This window comes from Rissa tridactyla, chromosome 1, assembly GCF_028500815.1.
Source record: "Rissa tridactyla isolate bRisTri1 chromosome 1, bRisTri1.patW.cur.20221130, whole genome shotgun sequence".
Lineage (NCBI taxonomy): Eukaryota > Metazoa > Chordata > Aves > Charadriiformes > Laridae > Rissa > Rissa tridactyla.
The window spans coordinates 69,155,633-69,181,104 of NC_071466.1; the positions used below are offsets into that span (position 1 = coordinate 69,155,633).

A 25,472-nucleotide genomic window follows, 5' to 3' on the forward strand; every position below is an offset into this window, starting at 1 on the left:
CTGACTTCACCGAAGATTCTCGGTTTCCCAAAGAAAGTTCAACTGCTTTCACGATGTCTTAAACCACATAGCTCTGTATGAATCAGTAAAGAAGGCACAACAAAATTAAGTGCCAGAGAGACAGCACAAACCAACAACCCTCACGAAGTCAGCTGGACCATCACAACGTAAAGGATGATTTTGAGTTCTCAGAAAATGGTGGGTTTACCCTTTAAACGGGGTAAGCTGCGACTGGAGCACCAACCAACATCAGGTGGTAGCCAATCTTTATCAAAGATTTCATAGCTTCATGCTTCTGATCACGCTTAATGCTAAGGAGAGACTACGCATCCAGAAGTCTCGCATGTTAGACTATGACCTCAACACCTGTAACCACAAAAGGTCCATTCCTGGTCCTTTCTAAAGATGATAAAAGAGCTTTAGAAGTTTATGAATGTCTTAAATTGAGACAAGCCCTGAGTGTACAAGTAGACCATTATGATCAATGAGGTTAACAGAACAATGAGCAAAGGGTCCTCATCATTATATTATGGCCCCTAGTAACCTCTTGATGTGTCCCAATTATTACTCCAAAACTATGGGACAGTTTAACCTCTATAACAAGCCTAGAAAAATACAATTTTAGAGCAAACTCCTAGATACAAGAGTACTAGATTTCAGGGACATGTAAAGCTTGTTACTTTACAGTGAGAATTCCCAAATGAGCCATTTCTTTAGATCTTTCAAGTATAAATAAAATCACAAAGTAAAATCTGGCAGAAAGTTCTCCACTAACCAAAATACAGCCTTCCACAGCAGAAATGCTGAATATGAGCTTTTATTTCTTCAACTGAAAGTTTAATAGTTGATGCCATTTAAGGAGAAAAAAAAAGTAGCAATTAAGTACAGTATATTTATTAAATATTATTAACAGCATAACACAAGTCATGTTGTCAAGCAGAAGGACTCTCTTTGTAGTTTTCCCAGCCAATCATCAGCCATAGAGCCTTATGTTGTTTCCTTTCAGGTTTTGAAACACTGACTCATGGAAATATCAGCACTGCACACTTCCTCAAAGTGGCAATCTTATAGGAAGTGTTTGTTTAGTCTTACATGACACATTGTTTTGTTTATGTATAAGAGATTCCGGTAAAAATAATTTTCAATTAAGGAAAAAAAGACAAGAGGACAACAACTTCAGTTACGAGAAGCCAAAATAAATCAATTTCAAATAGACATTTGAACAGCGCATTCATTAGCACAGATTTTTTTTTTTTCTTTTTACTGTATGTTACTTCCTTCCAATAGATATGAGCAGAAGTAGCCAGGCACTGAGTTCTTTCAATTCAACAAACCACAAAAGAAACCAGAAACTGGACAAGAGGTAGCACAGTAACAATTCCTCTTGACACTGCTACCCACAATGGCAGAGTTCATATTGTTGCTCCACAACTTCAGTATCTCAATGAGACATTTTTTTGGAAGTGACACATCATTGGCAGCTCAACCAAATGAGGGAAACACAGGCTTCTAAGAAGCTCAAGGGTTCACAGTTTCAATAGATGAAACAGATGGTTCAAGCCAAGCCCAAACATGACTAGAAACAACACTACTCAGAATAGGAAAGCGTTTAGTAGATCTGGGATGTAACTACCCATCTAGCTAAATACGGCTGATTCTATGCAACCCATCAGTCCCAAAAGAAGAAGTTACACCAGCAGCAGAAGATGCCTTCATTTACCTGCAGCTTCTTGCAAATACAGGACAAGATCAAGCCATAGCAAGACTCAGGGGACTCACACATCTCTAGGCTACAGTTGTTTTGCACGGCCTGCAGCCTCCAAACTGCACCAGCCTCTCTATTAGGAAAGGCACGCCACCATGGGTGCCCCACCCTGATCTCACAGGGTGTTTGCACTGATTCTTCAAAGCATCAGTCCTACATTTCATCAGATTTACACTGAGGCATGCTTGTCTCTCAGTGCCCCCATTCATGATGTGCCAGCAAAGGTGCTGCAGAGGAAAACATCTTACTAGATCAAGCACAGAATATCTGAATGTCAGGTATCAGGCGCAGCTTGGCCATGAAACAAACTCCCAAAGAACAGAACTGATCGCTTTTAGAGCACGAAAAATCAAAGCAAATCAACACGGTAAAACTTATCCTTTTGTCCTCAAATAACTTATCCCTTAACCCATCAAAAGATTCAAAGCCTCCTGTTTCTAGAGAAAAGAGAAAACTACAAGATACTAGTGAATGGGAACTACTAAAAGACAAACAAGTTGACTCTTGGGAATATCCGACAAAGGTAGCGTCCCTCTGATGTTCACCATCTCCTTTCAAATCCACTCACAGGTGTTTTTTGCAGGGAGTCTACAAGCCTCCGTATACATTTCTTCCAAGATGAGGATTGCTTTACAAGGCCTGTTAGATTAGAAATACTCCCTCAAGCCATCAGAGCAATCCTGCCACTTCTATTTTTCTGACAAATTTCACAAAAGGTAGTCAACTACAGGAAGGTATTTAACTTTTGAAAACAAATCCCAGAAACTCGTGCTCCTGCCACGAAAGCTGATGAATATATATCTTCAGATACTTTCTAGTGAACAGAAGGAAAGAGCTCGCTTTTGTGTGTACTTATTGTCGCCCTCTGCTGTATTACAGTAGAAAACCTGGGTGCAGCAGCACTCCAGAAAGAGCCTGGCATTATTGCAGTTCATTGAGTAAAGACCTTCTGCTTAGAAGGCAGAAATGAACGAGCCGTGTATCAGTGATGCACGCAGTTTTTTCCTACTTACTATCCATACTAAAAGGCAACAAGAATCCTTACTGCAATACTGCACATTAATCAAATGCATAGCTCTGATGAGGACTCCGATAACTGAAGTCAGCAGTAGGATTAACTTTAGTCCATGATTTAATGAGATTAATCACAAGTCTTTTGCTGCTGTTATTATCTTTAATCTCTCCTACCACTCAAAGAAATCCCCACACTCTAGCGGCATCAATCATTTATGTATGCCAACATCACTGTTTTCTTCTCAGAAAAGAAACCCCACACAAGAGTCGTCATCCTATATGTGAGATGTGTTCTTACTCTTTTCACTAAAAATCACCAGATAGGAACAACCTACAATAGCACCACTTGCACAGTGCCCAAATTTCTCCCTTGCAAAAGGACTTTTCCCCCCCCTTCCTCTTTGAAAAGAGCCAGAAAACAAGTCTCTGACAATACATCACAGTCTTATTGAATCTATTTTCTGGATACATAAAAAGCCACATAATTTTTAGCTTATGTCGTAAAATTTTACCTCTTAAAGTCTGCTATCACTAAACTACCTGCTAACAATCAATAAGGAAACGATCCTAGCAATGGTCTCTTCGAAATGCTAATGCTATCATCCAATAATGAGATTTCCGATGCAAACTCAGGTTCCCTTAGTACCCACCACTGCGACTCCGGCACTAAACTTTTCTACTTCCCCCCAGGCTCCCCCGTACCATGCCCCGTCTAAGCGAGGCACAGCGCTCCCTCTGCATACGGGTTTGATTCTGTTACGGAAACGAGGGATTTCCCTCCCAGCCGGCACACTCAGAACCCTACCAAGAGAGAGTTTAATCCGCACGCTGACATCTGTCGCTTACTTTCTAATAATGTGGTTTGGAACTCGCTCAACAGCGAGAAGAGCGACTCTCCAAACACCAGCCGTAGGAAGCCGTGAGGCGGCGGCAGCCTCTGCCCGTCCCGCTCACCGAGGCACGGGATGAGGCACCGGCTCCTTCCACAGCCGCTTTTTGGCCGGCTTCGCACCACCTCTGCCAGTGACACAGAGTACGGAGACTCGGTGACCGCCTCTAAACTTTTAGCGCGTAACTTAGCAACGAAAAGGGGGGGGAGGGAAATAATAAATCGCGAAATCCGCCTAATATCCTGCGCCCGCCCGGGCTCCCGCCGGCGCCGCTCGGCAGCCGGACGCGCAGGGCGGCTGCCGGCCTGTCACCGCGGCACCCGGCTGCCTCACGGGCCCCAGCCGGCGGCCCCTCACGGCGCCGCTCCCCACTGGCCTCGCACCGCGGGCCCCGCCGAGCCCCGCCCGCCCCGCCGCGACCCCCCGCCGCCGCCCCCCCCTCCAAGCGCTCCCCCGGCGGGACGGGACGCGGAGCGCAGGGGACCAGCCGCAAGGGACTAGCCGCAGCGGGGCTGCCTGCCCGCCCGCCCGCCCGCCTCCCTGCCGCCCGCTCCCACCCTACGCCCTCACCGATTTTAATCCTGACGCTCTGGAAGACCCGCAGCCCCTCTTCCTCCACCGCCATGGTGGTGGTGGTGCCGCCGCCGCGCCTGGCGCTCAGCAGTGCTCGAGCCCCGCCGCCGCGGAGACGCACGGGCCGGACCGAGGCGACGAGGAGGATGAGGAGAAGGAGGCAGGCGAGCCGCTCCGCCACGAAGGGAAGGAGGGCGAGCGGAGGGCTGGGAGGGCACCGCCGCCACCGGGCTGCTGCGAGGGACGGAGCGAGCAGCGCAGGGAAACGGAGCGCAGCGCCCGCCTCCCGCCCCTCAGGCGGGCAGGTCCCGCCCCCGCCCCCTCATTGGCCAGCGGGGCAGCCGGCCGCGGCGCTCATTGGTGGGAGGGGGAGAGGGGTGCCGGTGGAGGTGGGGCGGTGGGGGAGCGTTGCAGTGCTTTGCAACAGCTGGAGCGCAGCGCGCGCCGGCCGGCCACCCAGCTGCGGAGCGCGCGCGCCGCGCCTCGGCCGCCGCCTCAGCCGCCGCGGGGCTGCCGCCGCCTCAGCCGCCGCGGGGCTGCCGCCGCCGTCCCCGGTCCCGGTCCCCGTCCGGGTGTTGAGAGGCGCCTCCGCTCCTCCCGGCGGCGGTAGCCCCCCCTTTCTCATCCCGCCGGGAACTCCCGAGGCGGGGAGGGGGAAGGCTGAATTAACTCCGTGGCCCGTCTCCAGTGCCGGCCCCGACCAACCGTCGGGGAGCAGCCGTTGGCTCCGCGCGCGGGGCCTGCGCGTCATGGCGAAGGGGAGGGAGGGAGAGGTGTTCGAGGCCTCTTTCCCACAGAGCCATAAAGATGCCCTCAGGGTTGGAACCCGTTCATTAGTACGGAAAAGAAACCCCGTATTAAATAAACAAGCCCGCCCGGGCGTTCAGAGCGGGCCGGGCTGTCTCCTGGCTCCATTTGATCCGCAGCAAAGCTGTCTCTACCTGACTGCACGGGAGGAGCAGGGAGTAATGCAGACTTGCATGATTACACCTTCAACAGCAAGAAACAGGACCTGTGTTAGCATTTGGTGCCAAACTTTGGGTCTTGTAAAGTCAGTAATTGAAATACCCCTTTTCCCTAAAGGTCTGCCAAAAGCAGAGCACAAAGTTCAACAGAGGTCTACAGATGACATTATTTGAAAAGGGAAAAACTCAGTCAGAGTCAGATAGTCATTACTATCCCCCTGAGGAGGCTTAAAACATCCCTGCGCAGAACAGTCCAGGCACATCACAGTCCAGCATGTCCGAGATGCACAACTAAATGCCCTGTCTCAAGCCTGCAGCAAAAAGAAAGAAAAAAAAAAAAGGAAAAAAACCCCACCATCAAATGCTTTCCCACCCTAGCTGTAATTCCAGAAGTGAGAGAAAGGCAAACAGACTAAGGACATATATATATTAAGCTAGTATTGAAAGAACCAAACTATTAAAGGACAGCAAGAAATCAGAAGGCAAATCCTAAGTCAGTCATATGCGATATGAAGTCTGTAGGCAAGAAGTTGCCCAGGCAAGCTAAAAGAGTACAGTCGGACAATCCTGCTTCAATCATGGCAGGTACAAAACATAATGAATTCCCTTTAGTAAAAAAAAAAAACAAACTACAAACCCACAAAAGTGAGATATTGAAATACACAAGAGCAAATGAAAACTTGGGAAGAAGCTACAATGGCAGTGGAAATCAGCTTGTGAGAAAGCCTGGGGCATCTGTGTTTTCCAGCACAGGTATGGTCCTAAGTCTGAAGGAAACTGGCAAGCTCACAGCCAAAACAAGCAGCAGTGAGTTATCTTAAGGAGCTGCCTGACTTACTGTGTCCTCCTTGTCTGCATAGCCAAGTGAAGTATGTAATTTGATAAAAATATTTTTATAGCAAAAGACTCTGAAGGGATTTTGTAAAGCACAGGCTTTCACTTACCAACGTCCATGCTGTAATACTCTCCTCCTTGCTGCAATACCCTCCTCCTTGCTGCAATATGCCCAGTGTCCTCTGTAACCTCATTACGTTATCCCCATTACACCTGATGTGTAGTCTTTTCTCCACAATGCTCCCAGCTCATTGCAATACTTCAGCTCCTCTGCCCGCTGGTCCTTTGCATCCCCTATGATAGTTTCAGTGCTCCCTGTCCTAATAACCTTCAGCATTTTCTTCACCATAGCCCCAATTTCACCTGCCACAATACTTCTGACTCCCCTATTTGTGTCTCACCTTCCAGCTGGACAAGAGGCAACACAAGCAGCAGCCTGAACAGAAACTACAAGAACGCTGATCAGACAGCTCACACTTTAAGAAGGACATTGATTCAGACGAGCCAACCTGTTGTTGCCTCTCCGATGCCAAATGCGGCAAACAGTTTTGGAGTATGCATGTTATACAGGTCTGTTTTACCACTCCCTACATGCTCACAGATAAAAAGGAATATACAATGGCTGTTGCTTTTGCTCCTTCGCTGCATACACATACACCTGTGCGCATACACACCTTGAACATATTTGCACAAAATAAATAAACAAATAATCTCACTGAAGAAGAATGGCAAACAACTGTTTTACACAATGCTGTACACAGGCAGAAACAAGGACTTTCAGCTATAAGCAACTGGACGAAATTTAGCTATAAGCAAAGTAAAATGGATCTTATTGTTGGGATCCCTCTAAGTTGACCCCAGACGAACTCACAAATTGAGCTTATAGAGGTCTTTAAAAACATGTTATTTTTTACTTGTGGTGATTCAGTAAATTCTTCTACGCACTGATAATGGGAACTGGTAAGTCTTCCCCAACAGCATCAGGGAGAAACCTGCTTCCTGGTTATTATAGAATATTACAGACATCTCAGATAAAATATTTTACTTCTCTCTACATTCTGTATTTGTCTAAAGACTTCAGTTGACCTCATTTCCCTGTCTGAAGCTTTTCTCATCTGCAGAAAGTTGACCCCAAAATAGTCATTAAAAAAAAATCAATTTATCAATTCTCTTCCCAGCATTTGCTGCTGTAAGAGTTACTCTCAGCAGATACTCGACAGACTGTCCTTCCCAATTTACAGTTGTGTTCTTTTCAGACAGTCGTGGCACTTCTATGTCCTTTATGTCTAGGAAACAAAACCAGATATCTATCTATAATCCAGTTATTATACAGTCACAAAACCAGGCTATACATAAATTCCCCACCTCTTTTTGTGCACCTGGATTTGCAGTCAGAATCCATCACTTTTAAATCTAATTTAATTTGACCCAGCATAAATCCATTCTGTTACCTAAGGTGATGGTTGTCCCCCATGTCCTAACCTCAGGTGTTGCTTGCAACTTCTCCCTCTGCTGGTACTGGTGCTGGCAAGGCTTTGTGGTGTACCGCTTTTGTCGGTTAAAACAAAAAACAAACAAATTCTGATGACTCCCGTTTGTATATTATGAAAAACAAGAGGCCCATAAGCCATGACACTTTGAAATGCTTTGCCCATGATCATAAGCAACCTGAGCAGAAAGCATCCCAATCCAAAGGTGTGACTGGGGCACAGTGGCATGCTGGGCAGCTATAGGAGTGTATGCTTACCCACGGCTACACTTCCAGGCTGTTTTCCGGGATGGCCTAGCTTTATCGAGAGCACAGATATGTCCAGGAAGGCTGTGGCAAAATTCAGCCATAAGCCCAGCCTTTCCTTTAAAACATAGTCAAATACCACCAACTGCTACACTTAAAGTATAAAAGAAACTTACCAAGATGCCTACAGAATCAATTAGCAACAATCAGAAAAGACCAACATTAAAAACAAAGCACCAAAACAGCAAAAACACCTTAGTAATTAAAAAAAACTTACAGCAAGGAAAAAAAAAAGAAAGGAAAAAAAAAAGCTGGCACCTTCTTACACTCTTCACCGTGGAATAAATGAAGGTTCCTTTCACGAGAATCTATACATTGTTACTTGTGTCTCGCTGTGCTGTCCAGGTGCTTTTCTGGCTTTTCTGGTGTCCCCCCAGCTTTTTTCTGCTGAGGCTCTTTGACAGTGTTTTTGTGTATCAGTGTGCTAGTTTAGTTTCTGTTGTCTCTTGTTTTCTTGACATAAGGCTAAAAGCTTTTCGCTTCATCTGCAATAATCATCTGCCTCCAAATCTCCATGTCATACAGTCCAACAATATAAATGAATGTTTCAAAACTCACAAGAATACGTATTTTTAAAGATGTTAAACGAATGGTAAGAAACAGTCAAAGAATGCGCGTTGCTTTTTCAGTATCTCCATTGTTGAAACGAAACCTCAGCAGCAGCATATCACGTGTGTGTGTGTGTGTATTACAGACAACATGTGCAGGCAACATGAGGTTTGCAGCTGCTAGCAGCCTGATCAAAAAATCTAGGCGAGGTGAAATGCTGCTTTTTAAGATGTGGATGAGTCTGTTAATGACAGTATCTTTTCCAACTTTTCTTCATCCAAGCCATATGGGTTTATATTACCAGCTCTTCAGAGGATTCTTGGGTCTAAATTAGACTACAAAGAAGGTCATTTTCTGTGACTCATTTGTGCCAAGCAAGGAAATCATTTCCTCTCTTGATCTACATGATAGCTTTCTCTCGGGAGGAAACAGACTATAAGAAGCTTTCTAATCTCCTTTTGCATTATGCAAGAAACTAACAAAATATGAACCTACCATCCCCTGGGTACCATGAAGCTGCTACCTATATTTCTGTGAAGGAACAACATATTTAAGACAAATCTAAGGAAATATCACTGTAACACAAAGTGAGACTATGATCTGATAACCAAGCAAGATACTGTGACTGCATTTTAGGAACACATAGATAGTTTCAACTAATTATATCTGTAGCAGGCCTAAAGGCAGTTACTATTCATATAGAGATGCACGATACGACTACTCAGACTAGGTTGACCCAATAAACATTTATCCCTGTCAAATTGAGTGGAGAAGCAAAGATGTCTTTGGTACTGCCTCTGAATCTTACTCCCTGACTCTGAGTGGTAAATTCAGCCCTTGGCAGTGATACCTTTCACCATAAGATTGTAAAAGTAAAAGTAGTCATCTTCTTTTTTTTTTTTTCTTTTTCATTTTTTTTTTTTGCTTCTGAGGTCCTAGAACCAACAACCAATTGGTCAGGAAAGGTCTGCAGTCCTTCCCCCTGCCTCCATGCATAGTGAAGTATGGCAGAAATATAATCAACTTGTGGAAGTAGGAAATTAAGAATGAGTCTGTGATTACCTGTGTCTCCAAAGGCTAACAGTTTGCATCTGACGTAGCTACAGAGGAATGAAGAAACAGTAATGAAATTGCTTGTATGATTAGTCTGGCAGAGAAACACTTTGGCCATTACACTAAATGAAAGAAGAAAAGAAGAGAATGATGACAAGAAGGTGGTTTTAATTAGCAAAATGTCAGCAACAGTGACAAGAAAGCACAGATTTCACAAAAATACAGAAGTGACAAAGTTTAATTGAAAGAGAAACATGGGAAAGAGTGGACGCTACTGAGATGAACTCTGTGTGTGTGTGTGACCGGTATATATATGTATTGTGCACTCACACACTGGATAAAAATAGATCTATGCATCAAAAGCAGAAAAACTGGGGATTGCACTGCAGTTACACTTAAGGAAAGCAAAGACCTCCACTGTGACCCCTGAGTACAGGAAGAAAAGCATGTCTACCTGTTGTTTTACTACTTGCCTTTTCAAAAAATCTCACATTTTTGCTGGTTGTTGCTGGAAGACTGGGCCAGGAAGAGGCCAGAAGCGGGAAAAGAAAAACGGCTTTAATTACAGGAAAAAGGGGCCACTGAGAACTGTTTGTTACAATAGCTGAGACAATACAACTAATTTTCATGTATGTTTTTTTAATTTTATTTTTCTTAAAAAAAAAGAACACTTTGCTCTTTTAATTCTTGTTCATCACTTCTAAAAATCTGTCAGTCTAGTCACTTCTAAAAATATGTCAGGCTCATGTCCTCCTAAAAAATATAACTATGTTAAAATACAAGTCATTTCAGCAGCAAGCACAGAACATTCAGGATTCCAAGGAAGTTTACCAACATGAAAAACCTTCTGATTAAACTCGTACAAGCATTGTGTTCTGGGTCATATCTGCTTTACTTGAGCCTATAAACTTTGCTTTCCTATTAAGGAACAAATCCCTTTATCCTTCCATAAAAGATTATAACGTAATAAAACTGCATTAAAATCTTACAGAAAAAAACCCCAGTGATTATGTACAAGAATGAGATGTGGTGAATTTTACTGCAGTTTAATAAGTATGCATCCATTCTCATCTCTCCCACATTAGGCTTCTGTGGAACTGCTGTAACTAAGTGAAAACAGCAAATAATCTTGGGAAAGAAAAACTGAGCAGCAATGGGACTTTCTGCTTTTTATAAAATACTGGGTACTGCTGTTTACAATAAATATGTGGTTATGCAAGAGGGCATATAAACACCCATATTTCACAAGTCATTGCGTTTTGGCAGCTGTAATCATCACTTTCATATTTTCATTGCTTTTATGTCATCAGATCATCTGCAGTCGTCTTTGTTCTTTATGAGAGTTAATTTGACAACACAGGACTCTATCCTACTCTCCAACTCCAAGGCAAAGCTTCACCCCTCCTCAATTTAGCAGCACCAACAGTATCTCTTCTGAGGGGTCTGCAAGGAGAGCTCTTATCCCATCTTATCCCTCATAACCACCCCAGGGGGGTATACAGTCCCCAGAAGGAAGCCACTGGGATTATACTACCAACATCTACCCAAAACCACCCATAAAACAAGCACTTCTCTGCCTCCTGGATATGTCCAGTTTTGTGCTATAATCAAGATACGTATGACAAATGCTATAAAGCTTACATTGACTTCGGGAAGCTCTGCATAATTCATCCACAACCAGCGCTGTGAGTGACACAGCTATCCCACGTGCAGCTCTAAACCTTGAGTAGACTTTTCCATGTAGTCACGCGTTTACTATGGGTCAGATCCCGTGGTCTTCCATTTGCTCAAAAATCCCATTGAAGCCAGTGCTGGCGGGTCAGCTTGCGAGTGTCACCCTCTCTCTGCCTGGTGAATAGCTCCCATTGAGCCCACTGGGATTACTCATGTGTGTGAGTAACTACTAACGAGAGCAAAAGGAGCAAAATCCGGTTGTCGTTAAGGACAGCTAATCTGAAAAAAAAACCCCTCCCATAGTCAGTAGTACCATTCTGGCAGAGCAACTCTGCCAGCAAGGTGCTACCCAGGAAAGGCGATGTGGTGCAATTTGGCACCATTTTTTTTAGCATGTAATTCTTCAAAGCATCGGCTAATTATCCAGGCGTGACTGCATGGAGGAGCTCTCTCCCATCACAGTACATGAGCGAAGATAATCTTACACTATGAAACACAATTAGCCAGATGGTTATTTGGAGGTTTTTGGATAGAAGCAATTTCTCTGATCTGGGAGATAAAAAAATCAAAGCTGAATTTAAAAAAAATCATACCACACTTGATTCCCAAGTATTTAATTACATATTATCATGGTTAACTACTAATCAGCTCCAATTATGCAATCTTATTTTATTGCTGTTGGAAACACATTTATAGCCACTATATAATGTGTGTATTTAAGTCAATATCTGAATAAACTGTCTGGAAAACACATCATTTATACCCAGATTTGGTTACTAGCGTGATTACCATCTGCCACCTGCTGGAAATTGCTGTGATATCTCAACTAAATTCCACGGATGGAAGGTCTGGTCACTCATCGAACAAGCAGAAATGTCAAAGAGCAAATACGCTCCTTGTACCCAGGAGTTTATTCCTCTTGCACCCACTAGGAAAGTTTAATTTGCACATGGGGGTATTTACATGCATTCCCAGACAAGCCATAACATGACATTGTTTAAACAAACAGAAATTTAATTTGCTATTGAGAATAACATCATCTTCCTGTCTCTGACCGGAAGGCAAGATATATAATCTGAAACTAATGCATACAGCTAATCCCATCTCAAACTGGCATAGCGCTCTTGCCACTCTGCTGGAAATGGCACAACTGCAGGTCCCGCTGTGCCATCCTCACGAAGGATTTCTTCCTCTACTCAATACAGTCTAGCATTGTCATTGAGCCTCATTTGAAGAGATGGACCATGCTGGCTTTATGGTGGCCCGCAAAACCCTTAAGGAGAACAAAACCGGCCTGTCCAAGACATCTGCTCTCACTCAAAAAAAAAAAAAAAAAAAGGAAGAAAAAAAAGCAGCAAGAGGGTTTGGATGAGGTATTCCTCAGAACGCCAGAACCTTGTAACTTGCTGCCTCTGTGCCAGCAAACCAGAGTAAGTAATCCAAGTAAGCCAGAGGGTAAATCCGAAGGCAGCACTGCAAGACTCGCTTTGCTCTCTTGCTTGCATGGAACAGGCTGGATAGTAGCAGGACGCACAGGAAAGACTAGCAGTTCTTGTCAGTGTGCTGGCTTATTGCATCTGACTGGCCGATGATGGGACTAATTGTATTGGTGTAATTTTGCAGTTGGCAGGTCTCCCTGGGCCATTGGGGAGAGACAGGTACAACTAGATTAAGTTCCAGATCTTTTTTTGTTCTAAAAATCATACCCAGGCCTTCAAGCAGTTGACCTCTATGTGCCCAGCAGGTTTAGAAGAAGAGCCCAGGGTTCACATTTAGATAGTGATTGCATTCAGGGAAACAGTGCCTTCCTCTGGGTACCTTTCAATTATTTCTGAGGTCAAAGAAGGAGAATGAAAAATGAAGGTGGGGATACAAGTGATTTTTGAAGGTTAAGCAGGTCTGTGTGATGAGGTGGAGAAAGAAAGAGAAAAGGAGAATACACATCCAAGGGCCTAATAAAATCATAACTAATTCCTCATTCTCTCTACTAACTTCCTTTAGCCATTATAAAGCAATCAGATGTTTATAGCAGGAAGAAGTAATATAAGCCCTGAAAGCAAAAGCAAATCTAAACCACTGAGCAACACATTAGCAAGAATTAACACTGGCATCTGCTATCACATGCCTGCTGCGGAGTGGAGGGGCCAGGCCTGCCCGAGGTGAGCAACCCTGGGCAGAGGCACCCGCATCCTACGGCAGTGCACAGCATTCCCACAGGGAATACTAATGACGGCCCATTCCCGTAACACGTGTGCACCACCGTGCACCCATCCGCAAATGCACAAATGTTTCTGATGGCGTTTGCTTTTCACTGAAAGCCTTCACTGCTTTGCGGTCCTTTTTCTGTTCTTAGGAGGTCACTATGCTTCAGACCACTCAAAGTTTTCTCCTCTGTGCCAGTCTTAGGAGGCTACCACCTCTCTTCCAGCAACACGGACCTTGCCTGCACCAGCAAGTTACCCTCATTCCAGCCGCAAATTTAGCTATGCCTCATGCTGACAAGTGGGCTGAGGTTTGCTCTTATAAAGCCTGATGAGGGTTTGATGCGAAGAAGAGACCCACAAATTAAAAAACTGCCAGGCAAAGAATCAGCAACACTTACTTCTATTTCTGGAAAGAAATCTCACTGTTGCAGTGACATTTATATCCAGGAAAATGCTAAGTTCCCTATGTGGACAGGGCACATGGCTGAATGCAGATTGCTGGGCCAATTCACTCAGCTAGAGACCAGCTTTTCAGCAGGAACAGCCTGCTCCCGGTTACCTTCTCCAGGGCCTTCTGGGATTACCCAGAAAGCGTTTCCCTCCTCAGGCAAAGGTGGGAGACAGGGCCCTGGCCTCATCCCTGCATGCGCACTCCGTAGCACCCCCACCATGAGACCAAGCGTTCCTCAGAAAGCTAAGGACTACTGCACAAGCAAACCAACATCGATGCAGAAGCTCAGTCAATCCTCCGACAACCCTCTCCTCTCCTCTCCTCTCCTCTCCTCTCCTCTCCTCTCCTCTCCTCTCCTCTCCTCTCCTCCCCTCTCCCCTCCTCCCCTCTCCCCTCCTCTCCTCCCCTCTCCCCCTCCTCCCCTCTCCCTCTCCTCTCCCTCCATGCCCTCCTCCCACATTAAAACCACTGAGGAAAATTAGTTATCAGCACTAATCTACTTGGCATTTTTTGCTGTAGATCAAGGAAATCCTGGATTTTGCCAAACATTGTCCAAAAGATTTAAAATTGTGTACGTAGATATAAACATATGTGTATATAAATAAAACTCCATATAATCATGGCAATGTTTTTCCCTTCCTCTTCCTCTTTTCCCACCCCCTTTCCCTTCTCTCAATTTCTCAGACAATAAGTGGGAAACAACCTTTTTTTTTTTCCCCCAGCCAAAAAATTAATTCCTACTCAAAGCTTCCAAAAGTGTCAAGTCTAAAGGAAGCATCTGGTAAATCTGTTTTTGTATTGCAGCGGGAGCCGTAGCCCTCACGTCCCCTTCCCTTCGCACCACTCAGGGCAGTCAGGGCTCGTGCCACGCTTGGGAGGGTTTGCTCCGCTGCACACGTATGCACCGAGAGGCACGCTGCGTGACGGCAGGCAGCCCTTAGATGGAAGCGGCTAGGTATGCTGCACGCACAGACAGAACGGGACCCACTCACCCCAGCAGGTTTTCCAGTTGCTTTTTTTATCCGCCTGACTACAGATGGACTCCTCAGTTACTCAGTCGGGTGGTTTGCTTGCGAGTTATATGATAAGGGTGTGCACTTGCAGGGTCAAAGTCACTGCATCGGACCCTATCATGTAACATACTCAACCAATAAAAAAAAAAAAAAAAAAAAATTGTCTTCTCTCAGCATCTCCACATGCCCATCCAGGGACAGGCAATGAATGAAAGGAGACTGGGCATGATCCTTAAGCACAAATGACTTCAATTCTGCAGTTCACTCTATGCATATGCCCAAAGTCAGTCAAACACTTCACAGAATAAAGTGAGGACTTGCCACGACTTTAAAATAACCAGGAAAGCTGTCAGCATAAAAATAAGCACTTATTTTCCTCTTCACACATACAGAAAACCTTTAAAGCTTTAGAAAATGTATGCTCTGCCTCTTACAGTCTCTTACTATATATACAAAGTTCATACCAAAACCAAACGACGGGAAAGGCACTTCTGGTCACCGTGAGCAACAGCACCTTCACAAACATGATCTATATTGGAAGTGCAGCAGGAGAAACAGCATCTTCTTTAACTTATTCCATAACTGGGCCATAAGCATAAGCAGCTGCTGTAGCTGGCAGCTCCTGAGCCAGCCCAAGCTCTTCTTCCAGCCAAGACAGTGGAAAGGGCAGCAACTCACTAACCTTGCAACTTAGTTCAAGGGGGAAGTAACTCAAGATCCAAATTCCAAGCAGCAATACCACCTGCAGAGTTTACAATCCTATATATTATATGAACAGGTTTGCTCAAAAATCAGACCAGAAGAAAAAAAGAGATTAAATACCAACCCATAAACCTATGAGAGTCGTAGGGTGCTGAGATCTCAGAAAAGAAAATCAGCACACTCCGAGATTTTCATATTAAAAAAGTAGACTGGTATTGATCACCTTGCTTTTATGCTGCAGAAAACACTCTCTGCTTTGTGTGAAAGCTGAATGCATACGTGTCTTGATACATACTGGAAAATGCATTTTTTTCAAAATTCTTCTTGCATTCTATATCTACTTATTTCTCATCTGTTCTTCAGCAAGTAGCCTTTGCTGTCACGAAACTGTATGCAAGTCCTTCTGCACACAACATGGAAATTCCCATGGTTGTCACTTCATAACACTGTATAACCTACAGAATAAATGTTTCATAAATATGTGTTTTATCTTGTAGAGGCAGTAAGTCCAGTAGGTCCTCTGGTTTGTTAAGGATACTTTACAAGTCTGCTTTGACTAAGCAGTGAAATGCTACTCTAAAGAATCCCCTGTGGTAGCTGTTAGTTTAGACTGTGAAATTAGAAAGAGGTAGGACCTGCTGTTCCTGTCTTCCAGCACCATCTTCTGACAGAAAGGACCTGCTGGACCTTAGGTAGTTCGACATTAAGACAGTCAATTTTGAAACTGTTGAGCTTTGTTTTCCTTAACCCAGAACAAAACAAAACCCATCACCACCAAAAACCTACCCAAAACCATGTTTAGAATGAATGCATATACGGTCCACAGCTTTTGAGGGCAGAGAGAGCACTGGCAACCACAGAGGAAGTTTAAAGCCACTTCCCTTCTCTCAAAAGCTTTAACTGAGAAGCAGCTGAGAAATTATTCCAAGTGATTTCAATTTCTTGGTGAGCCATGGTTCCATCAATGTAAGAAGCTACGTTTTCCTTATATTTTCAGGGCTTCTTCAAAACAATAAGAAGATTCACAGTAAGAATGGTGCCCTTCAGATCTCTCCATAACAGATCATTACACAAGTAGCATTTAAAAGACTGAAGCCAAGACCCTGCCAAGCAAATGAGGGCCTCAGTATTTCAACTTGTTCAAGAGCAAAATATAATTGTATTGTGTGAAGAGTTAGATTTTACATATATTTGAAGAAACACATTCCAGCTCTGTACTATTTATTGTATTTACTGACATTCTCCACATCTTCCTGTTACATGAATAAAACCCACAAGCCCCTATATCCAACCTTACTTCGCTACTGAAATGCAAAAGTTAATCAAGATACAGATTCAAGAGAGCACTGGCCCTGATTCTGTGTTGGGTAGTGGTGTGACAGATGTCTTGCTCTTCCCCTGCACCCACATGAGACGCTGCAGAACACAACCTGCACGAAGAGCCTTGTGCTAAAATGGAATATCCCCCAGTACATCCTCATACAGACCCATTCCGGTTAGTGAGTTTTGGTACTGTCAGCCATAGGTTCCCTCCTTAGTTCACAGCGCTTTTATATAATGCGAGTTATCCCACCTGTTTTAAAAGGCAGCTTCAAGTTGTAATTCAAGTTGTCTCCTTAGGAACTACGGGCCTCATCAAGAAAATACATAAGCCAAAAGCAAAGTCCTTCGGCAGTCTGCTGGACCTAGCTTCAGGGTGCTCCACATCACAAGGATGGAAACATCAAATGAACTGTGTCAGCTCCAGACCAGCTTTGGAGGCGGCCAAGCTGAGCTTGAATGAGCAGAAGGACTTCTTCCATTTTTGGATGGGCCTGAGGAAACATCTTTGCCCATTCATCTCCCGACAAACAGCCTACGAAGAATGAAAGCCTACGTGGCCCCGCATGAGAACCACTGGTCAGCTTGGTAAATAAGTGGCTTTTGCAAGTCTGTTTGAGCTTTCTGTAACTCATTAGCAATCAGATGGCATGCAGATAAAGAAAGGTGAAAAAGCTATTAAAAACCAGAACTATTTGCCTATGAGCACATTTGCTGTGGCTTTTGAAAAGTGCATACTTATCAATGAAAAAAAATGTTTTAAGCAAGTTATTTCAGTGCAAAAGATAACACCTCCCACTATGGGTTTGCTCGGAGCATTACTGAGGCATGCCGTTCAATTCAAGGCTCAGCAAATATAGCCCGTTATACAGTCCTTTGCATATTTACAGTAGTGTGCAAAGCATTATTAATAGCTTACACCACTGTCTTTCCTTCATCAGTGGGAGGTAGGTCTGCCTAGTGAAGTATAATTAGTCATCTATTTTATATATGAATAAAATACTCTTTGGAATGCATTGCTATAACATTCAGTTCTCGTTTGCTATTCGTTAAATGTATTGTTTGAAATGCTACCACCAGCTATTCATTCTTTTTCTGAGCAGCGATGCCATGACAACCCCCACATGACCGGCTACAAACATACCACAAGTCTCCAGGGCTTTGCTTTAGGAAAGGCTCAGGCTGGTATTACTCATACTTTTTGTTGTTGTTGTTGTTTTTAAAGCCCAGATTCAGAGATGCTTTATTTTGTGCAAGATGCATCGAGCCTACCAGCCAATTTTACCACGTGGCAACAAATGCCTTCAGCTAAAATGGGACAAAGCAAAGTATGAAGAACACAAGAAAAGGGTAGGTAGAACTGTTTGATAAAGAGCAGAGGCCTTCACGAAAGAATAAGCTTACCCAAAAAGGCTACAGCATCTCTCTACTCATTCTTAATACTGTTATGAAGGCTACTGATCAGCAATAAGGTACAAGAGACATGTTTTAAGAATGCCCAGCAAATATAGGTATGGCTTTTGTGTCCATTTAGAGCTATCATAATGACGTTCACCAAATTTAGAAGTGAAAAAGATTTGATCAGTCATCTGCTCCAAATCAGTAATAATGCAGCACTGCTCCCTCTTTAAAATCCGTTAAGTAGCGAATACCATCAGCGATGATTCAACTGTATTGCTACCCTAGGAAGATTTTATCACAAAATAATTAGCTTTAATATGAAGAAATAGTTCTTCATTTTTTCCAGACTTGGTCTGGTTCATTAACTGTATAAAAATATCTTCCTTCCTTCCTTCCTTTCCTTCCTTCCTTCCTTTCCTTCCTTCCTTCCTTTCCTTCCTTCCTTCCCTCCTTCCTTCCTTCCTTCCTTCCCTCCCTCCCTCCCTCCTTCCTTCCTTCCCTCCTTCCCTCCTTCCCTCCTTCCTTCCTTCCTTCCTCCCTCCCTCCCTCCCTCCTTCCATTGTTCCCATAATTTGACTTGCAGGTGCAAAAAAGTTAAAGATGAGGTAGAGAACTGAATTTGACATATTTTTCTAACAAAATTGATGATCTTGAAATAAATAAATAAATTTCCTTCTGTGTGAATTAACCTCGAGAGGCTTACTATTGTATATAAGCATGCCTGTTTAAACAGTGGCTCTTTTAAAGCAGGGAACTGATATTAGCGTAGCTGAAATACTCTCGGCATCCGCTGTGCATACAGAACTCTTCTTTGTTCGGCATACAGAGCACTTCATACATGCGCTAAGGCATTCAGAGGCCAAGAATAGAGGTTGGATATCATCATGATATATAGCGAAGAAATGTATTTATAGCGAACAAAACATTTCCCACGACTCGAATTGGATTGCTCCTGGATTAAACACGAGTGTTAATTTCCGAGTGCAAGCAAAGAGAAAGAGTAACTATCATGTTGGGCAAAGGATGGCTTAGAAGGTACAGAATTTTGTTCCTTATTACAGGGTTCACACCCAGCTCAAGCAGTGACTAACAAGGTCTCTAATGGCCAAAGGGCGGCCTTTTCAAGTGCCCCTGTGTTGTCATGCTGCCGTGCTCCTAAATTCCCACGCTAATTGCCTGGCAATTTCACCGTGCCTTTTGCTGGCATGAACTCAGGGTTGCTGCGGTGAACGCCAGCTGCAGGGCCCGTACCTGCGGGCTGGGGTAACTGAAGGCAGCAGGGCAATTCGGCAGGTTGTCCTGAAGGACACAGCCCACACGTGGCACAGGCTTTTGCTCCGCCAAGAGAGACGAGGATGGCTCTGAGAAAAGGCTCTAAGAGCCTCTCCTTTGTGACGTGCAGGCTTTGCACTGAAGGAGATCACACACGCACACAAAAAAACCACCAAAAAACCTCAGCACGAGAGAAAGGGGAAAATAGGGAGCAAAGAAAAAAAGGTAACATACCAAAAAACCAAAAAAGGTACACTTCTTGGAGAAGACCACTAAAAGATGGCAATAGTTGGGGAAAATTTCCTCCATGATGCAAAGGTACAAAAAAATGCCAGCGTGTTTCTGTGTACACAAGAGCAAATATTTGGAGTCTCAATGATTTTGTTACTTTCTCTAATGGAAGAAAGGAACGGGGGTGGGGGGTGGGGAAACAGAGTTATATCTCCTCTCTGCAACATTCTGCATAGAATTAAAGATAAAATGGTTCCAAAACTACCATGGCTCTGTGAAATCCCACAACAGAGAGTAGGGTGAGTTTAGAAAGCACCAGGTTTTACCTTTTACTGTTATGCATATAAGGACAGAAGACAAATTTATCATAACACTTTCAGAAAACGATATTATAGTGATATGAATTCCACAGAAGAAATGTTGTTTCTAAACCCACCTTTTGTTGTTCGAGTTTGAAACACTTTGCATATCTATAAATTGAAATCAGAATTTGCATAAATATCACATTTTATTCTTCACATTGTTGATTTCTACTGACTGATACAATAACAACCCTATTTTATAAATTGCATGTCATCTTAAAGTTATTTTTAAAATAACTTAATAGCATGATAATTTAAAGCACCTGAAGAAGCAGAGGAGATGGCAGCAGCAGAAGCCAAAACCGCCAAAACCCTGAGGGATTTACCAAGTTTAGTTCTGCTATCCAGTAAAAATCAGCTACTTAACATGATGGGATCTAGAAAGGATTAAGATGAGCACTCTCATCTCCCCCTTAAATGAGCTGGAGCCAAGAGCAGTTAGCCTCTTCTGGGATCCCACCTCCCCAGAGACGACTGCCACAAAAAAGCACCTGAATGTTTTCACAGGAAGCCAAAGGGTTCAAGTTAATTTCAGCCAAAGCTAGAAACTACTAAACGTTGTCCCAGTCAATGCTGTAAATTATTCACCCCGTTATAAAAGAAAGGAACCTGTCCTGGTAGCATGTATGACAGGTCTGCCATCAGGGACTCAAGCCTGGTTCTTGGCTCATCACAAAGCTGCTACAGAAGGAGACGTGGAAAACTTCTGCTGTGCTCAGGCAGTGCCTTGGTCGTGCCCTGCTGCGTGGGGGTTGTGTTGGTGCTGTACCTGCTGCTCTTACTTGGCAGCCTCTTTTTTTTTTAAATAGCAAGTCTTTCTCTCTTCTTTCTGTATCACTGAGTCTGCCTGACACGGAACAGTTCAAGTATGAGGTATGACGGAGGGAGAATGTTTATCACGCGTATTTAATGACAAAAATCGTAGTACTATTTTAACCAATCCCATCTCACTCCCTGCAGGACCCCAGTCTGAGAGAGAGTGGTTTTCCCTCTAAATCCTGTCCCGCTCCGCTCCCTGTTACCAGCTTTTCTTCCACGGGGTTTCTTCAGTCCAAGACAGTTCACAGATTATTCTTCTTCCTTGTATACTGCATGGCTATTTAGGATAGGATGGTGATAAATATAACTGTGCCACTGAACTACCAACTCCAATTATTAGAATAATTAGATCCACTATTTGCTTTCGATGAGCATTCTAAAGTGCTAGTAAGAAGACACCTGGGAATACTTTCAACACAAGAAGTCCTTTTCCAGTATTGCTTACCTCTTTCTGGCAGCATCCTAAATGTGCATCCCTTCGGAAGATCTGGCCCAGTTTAGGAGTACCTAAGGCTTTCTTATACCAGCCTTTTTATTTCTGCCTATTTATGGATGCCTAATAAAAACTGCCTGCCTTCTCTTAGATAGTCTTTCCTGTATCATAACATCAAGAGCACTGTAACTGGACTATTTGTATTTTTACATTTCTCCAACATAAAGAGCACTTTGCATCTCCAGTGCAAAAAAACCTGCTTTTAACATTTTCCTTTCCCACTACTCTTCTTCTGGGCAAGTCTGGCTTTGCTGATGTAATGAATCATATGTTTCATAGCGTTGCTGCTGGTTAACAAAACAGAACATGAGAATTTAAAGATCTCCCGTAATGATATGCAAGGGTATTTCCAACAAAAATGGATAAACATTTCATTTCTATTGCAGATCCAAGCAGCAAAACCATTAGTGGACGCAAGCGCCCCTGCAATATACAGCCACCTTCATCTGAAGTTAGGGGAACTGAAGGTATAATATTGGTTATATATACACAAGCGTGCTTACCTTCACATCTCCTCTCAAAGAAAGCAAAGAGACAACCAGATGGTCACAGTTTCAGGGCCTTTTGGTTTTTTTCCTCAGTGCAGTGATTGTTGCAACAGGACTATCAGGATGCACGAATAGCCACATTAAATAACTTATTTTATCTTTATGATTATTGATGAAATCAAAGGGCTTCAGATTAACAAGTGCTAAAGCGTTCAAATAGCCTCCTAAAAGGTACTTCTGCACAACCATGAAAAAAACGACGCAAATAACAAGAATAGCACAATCATCAAGATACACACAGAGCAATGCACTGAATAGTAGGATGTTAACATATTCAAAGCACAAGAAATAACAATGGGTAGCCCTGACTGGCAGTTATCCTTCAAAATCTTACTGCTCCCAAGAGGCAAATTTTTATTAAAAGATGAGAGTGGAAAATAAATGGTTACCTAATTAACCCTGCTCACTAAAAGGAAACAACAATGATTTAAAAAAAACAAAATGTGAACACAGTAGAAAATACGTGCAGCTAAACCCTGTCAAAGACTTAATTTCCAACACAGTGCCCCTCAAGCAATGGGAGCATTGCCCATGTAAGGACTTCAGAATTAATTTCCTTAAAATTGTTTATCATCTCACTGTGTGACTTAATAATCCCCAGGCACCTTAAAATCATTTCGCTAGCAAAACAATTCATTTCTCCTCCATGCGTAAAATCATATGCTATATTAGGATGTGGATTCAATTGCTGCGGTTAATTTTTTTCCTATTACTGTAAAAATAACACTGATAAATTTTCTTTGAAAATGAAACATTGCATACCTCCCCCCCGCCCCAAGGTTAACAAAACCCCCACCAACAGGAACTGACTACTCTTAGACATGTTCCTTTGAACTACAGGTCCTGATACTTGGAAGTGAGACTGTGGTCCTAGTCTCTTTCTCATCCTCCTCCTTTCCAAACTGCTACAGAAAGAAGGAAAAATAAAACCTCTGATGTTGCAATCTTCTAGTAACCAGTTCTTCTTTACCCTCGTTCCCCTCAAGGCTATTCAGAGCCTGATGGGATTACTTAATGCGCCAGTTTTAGGTCCTTTTATACTTCAGTGTGACCAGCATCTGACCTGCTTTGGTTATAAACCCCAGCAAACAAGGCAGATGCAGTAGATTCCCTACAGTAACCTGCTCCTCTAACATTAGCCACTCAAAACCATCAGAGCGGGACGAGCAGGATTCCCTATTCATTTCATACAGGACGTGCAATATTGGAGTGCCTAGAATCAAATATGGGGAAAAAAAGGAGGAGAATGGAGAAGAGTGAATTAGTATGCTCAAAACAAGCCTATTTATTCAGTGGTTCTGTTCTGAGAGGCTTTTGAGAATGTGATGTTGAAGTCCAGCTATGAAAAGAGTGGCTTTTTCCCTGCTTTCCTCCATCCAGCCTCCCCCCGGTTACATCCAACTCAATCCGGCTGGAGAAGGCATTCTCGGGACTCAGGTAACTTTGAAAATAAGTTTTTCTCTTCACCTCTCCCCCATTTCTTCCCAATCCCCACAAACACACTTTTAGCATGGATTTGTGTTCTTCAAAAAACAATACGGTAACATTTTTTATGAATTAGACAATGCCCCCGGATATCCAAAGGGGTTCTCCCTCCTCCACTGGACTCCCTCAATTTTCATCACACTTTTGACACTATGGTACTTTGCCCATTATACAGTTAATTTCAGAGATTATTAATAATCTTCCATTTTATTGGAAGTTAAAGAGACTTAAAATCATGCTAAGGATGAACAGAGCTAGCTTACACTGCCTCATACGTCTCTCTCCATGTGTTCGTCACACCCAGTTGTTGCTTCTCTCCTTACACTGGCCTGCAACCCCTCCAGGACAAAAATGGCCTACAACTGGACCTCATCCAAATCTCACTGAAGTCAATGGAAAAATTACCGTTTCATCCAAAGCCCACCAAAGAGAACAGAAAGACTCCCACTGTCTTCAGAGGAGCCCGGATGAGTCCCATCATGTGTTTGTACAGTGTCTGTCACCGTTGCCTAGATTTTGACGAGAGTCTACGAAGGCTGCTAGAGACACAAGTGATAGCGGTGATCCTGGAAAATACACTGACAAATATTTATAGAAATTCTGCTTATACTGATGAAATGCATTTGCTAATCACACAAGCTGCTGCTGCTGTGGTTGCAGGAAAGTGTTTCAGGGTCAAATTCACAGCATTGCAATGGGCTTTCTCTCATTGCATCACCCTTAAAATGGTGAAACAAAGGGTTCTCTCAACACTAGTAGAGTTTTACCTGATTGGTGTCAGTCACACTCTGTGAGAGAAGGGGACAGCCATTTTGAACACTCTGTTAGGTATCCATGGTACATCACTGCTGCTTGCTATGGCCTTGTGAAAACAGAAGCATTTCTTTATCCATTCTGTAAACAAAGTTGGAGGAAGACTGACTTTCTGTCATCGAAAGAGACAACCACTTGCTGCTGGAGAAGATGTCCTGCATCATAAGAACAAAGGGACAAATCGACAACAAAAATGACGCTAAGGCCAAAAGGTAACATCAGCAGCACTATTTCTATGTGGTTATCAAGTTACCTCCCCAGTGACAAACATAGCTAAGGATAAACTGCTCTGTGAGGACACGTATTTTAAAAGGCAGCCTAAGGTATAATCAACACTTCAGAAAGCCATTTGCTTGCCCTGTCACATGAAATCCAATGCCGGGTCATTTTCCTCCTACCTTCTGTTGAAGAGAAGATGGCTTTAAAATAGTTTTTCGGTTTAATAACTGAGGGAATGAAAAAAAAAAAAAAGGGGGGAGGGGGAATGAGAGAGAAAGAACATTGCCCTACTTTTAAGGGAAATAAATGAAGTAAACCTATTATGCCTCAGCAAAGCTGTTGTTCCTGCTGAGTGAGTCATTGCTGCTGACTTTGCCAGTTTTTCCTACAGACACCACCGGAAAGAGGGAGATCCAAAGCTTAGAGATGAAATAAAAACAGAGCAAAGAACAGAAATAAAATTAAAAAGAAAAGTGGAGCAGGCAGCAGGCAGAAGTGAAAATATAATTTACTGCTCAAAGGACACTAAGCAAAATACACCTTGAGGATTTATCACTGGAGAGAACCACCTAACATATTTTTGCTTCAGGAGGAAATTCACACCCCGAATAGGGCACAGCAAACCAGTCAACAGCAGGGACAGGCTTTTGAAGTGAAGAGAATGGTTTGTATAACTCAGGTGGCAGCTGTTACCTCCTGTGATTCATTTATGGATGACTTCATGACAGACCGACTGCTCATCGGGCCCTGAAGTGTCTCCAGACACCAACATGCAGCTCAGGTGCAAGTGACCTAGGTAGAACTCACTACAAGTCACCGTCACGAATATCCTGACATTTGCACAGTTCCTTGGGAAGACAGAAATGATTTGAAACAGAGTTGGTCATGTCCACGTCATGCAAATCCACATCATAGCACTTATGGTTTGTCACTAGTGAATAATACCCAGATCAGTGCAGGCATCAACAAGCATCAGTTAACTCAGCTGCTGAAGATGTGACTCCGTAAGATACGGAAGGAGCAGAGC

The 25,472-nt window shown here is 43.4% G+C and overlaps 2 protein-coding genes across 5 annotated transcripts in view; one reads left to right on the top strand and one right to left on the bottom strand.

The window, feature by feature from the left end:
- RASA3 (RAS p21 protein activator 3) overlaps window positions 1-25,472 on the bottom strand; it is a 184,131-nt gene that overhangs the window by 133,974 nt on the left and 24,685 nt on the right. The window contains exon 1 of one of the 4 annotated variants that reach the window (XM_054191421.1): window positions 4,240-4,519. The exons of 2 other annotated variants lie outside the window; for them this stretch is intronic. In XM_054191421.1, the coding sequence (XP_054047396.1) occupies window positions 4,240-4,294 (55 nt within the window). In that variant the 5' untranslated portion in view covers window positions 4,295-4,519. Of the gene's footprint in view, window positions 1-4,239; window positions 4,520-25,472 lie in introns of those variants that run through there. One more of the 4 variants, XM_054191428.1, reaches the window with a different exon arrangement.
- CFAP97D2 (CFAP97 domain containing 2) lies at window positions 18,060-24,442 on the top strand. Its single transcript, XM_054190186.1, is given in 3 exon segments — window positions 18,060-18,152; window positions 21,767-21,847; window positions 24,320-24,442. Coding segments are annotated over 3 exon segments (297 nt in total).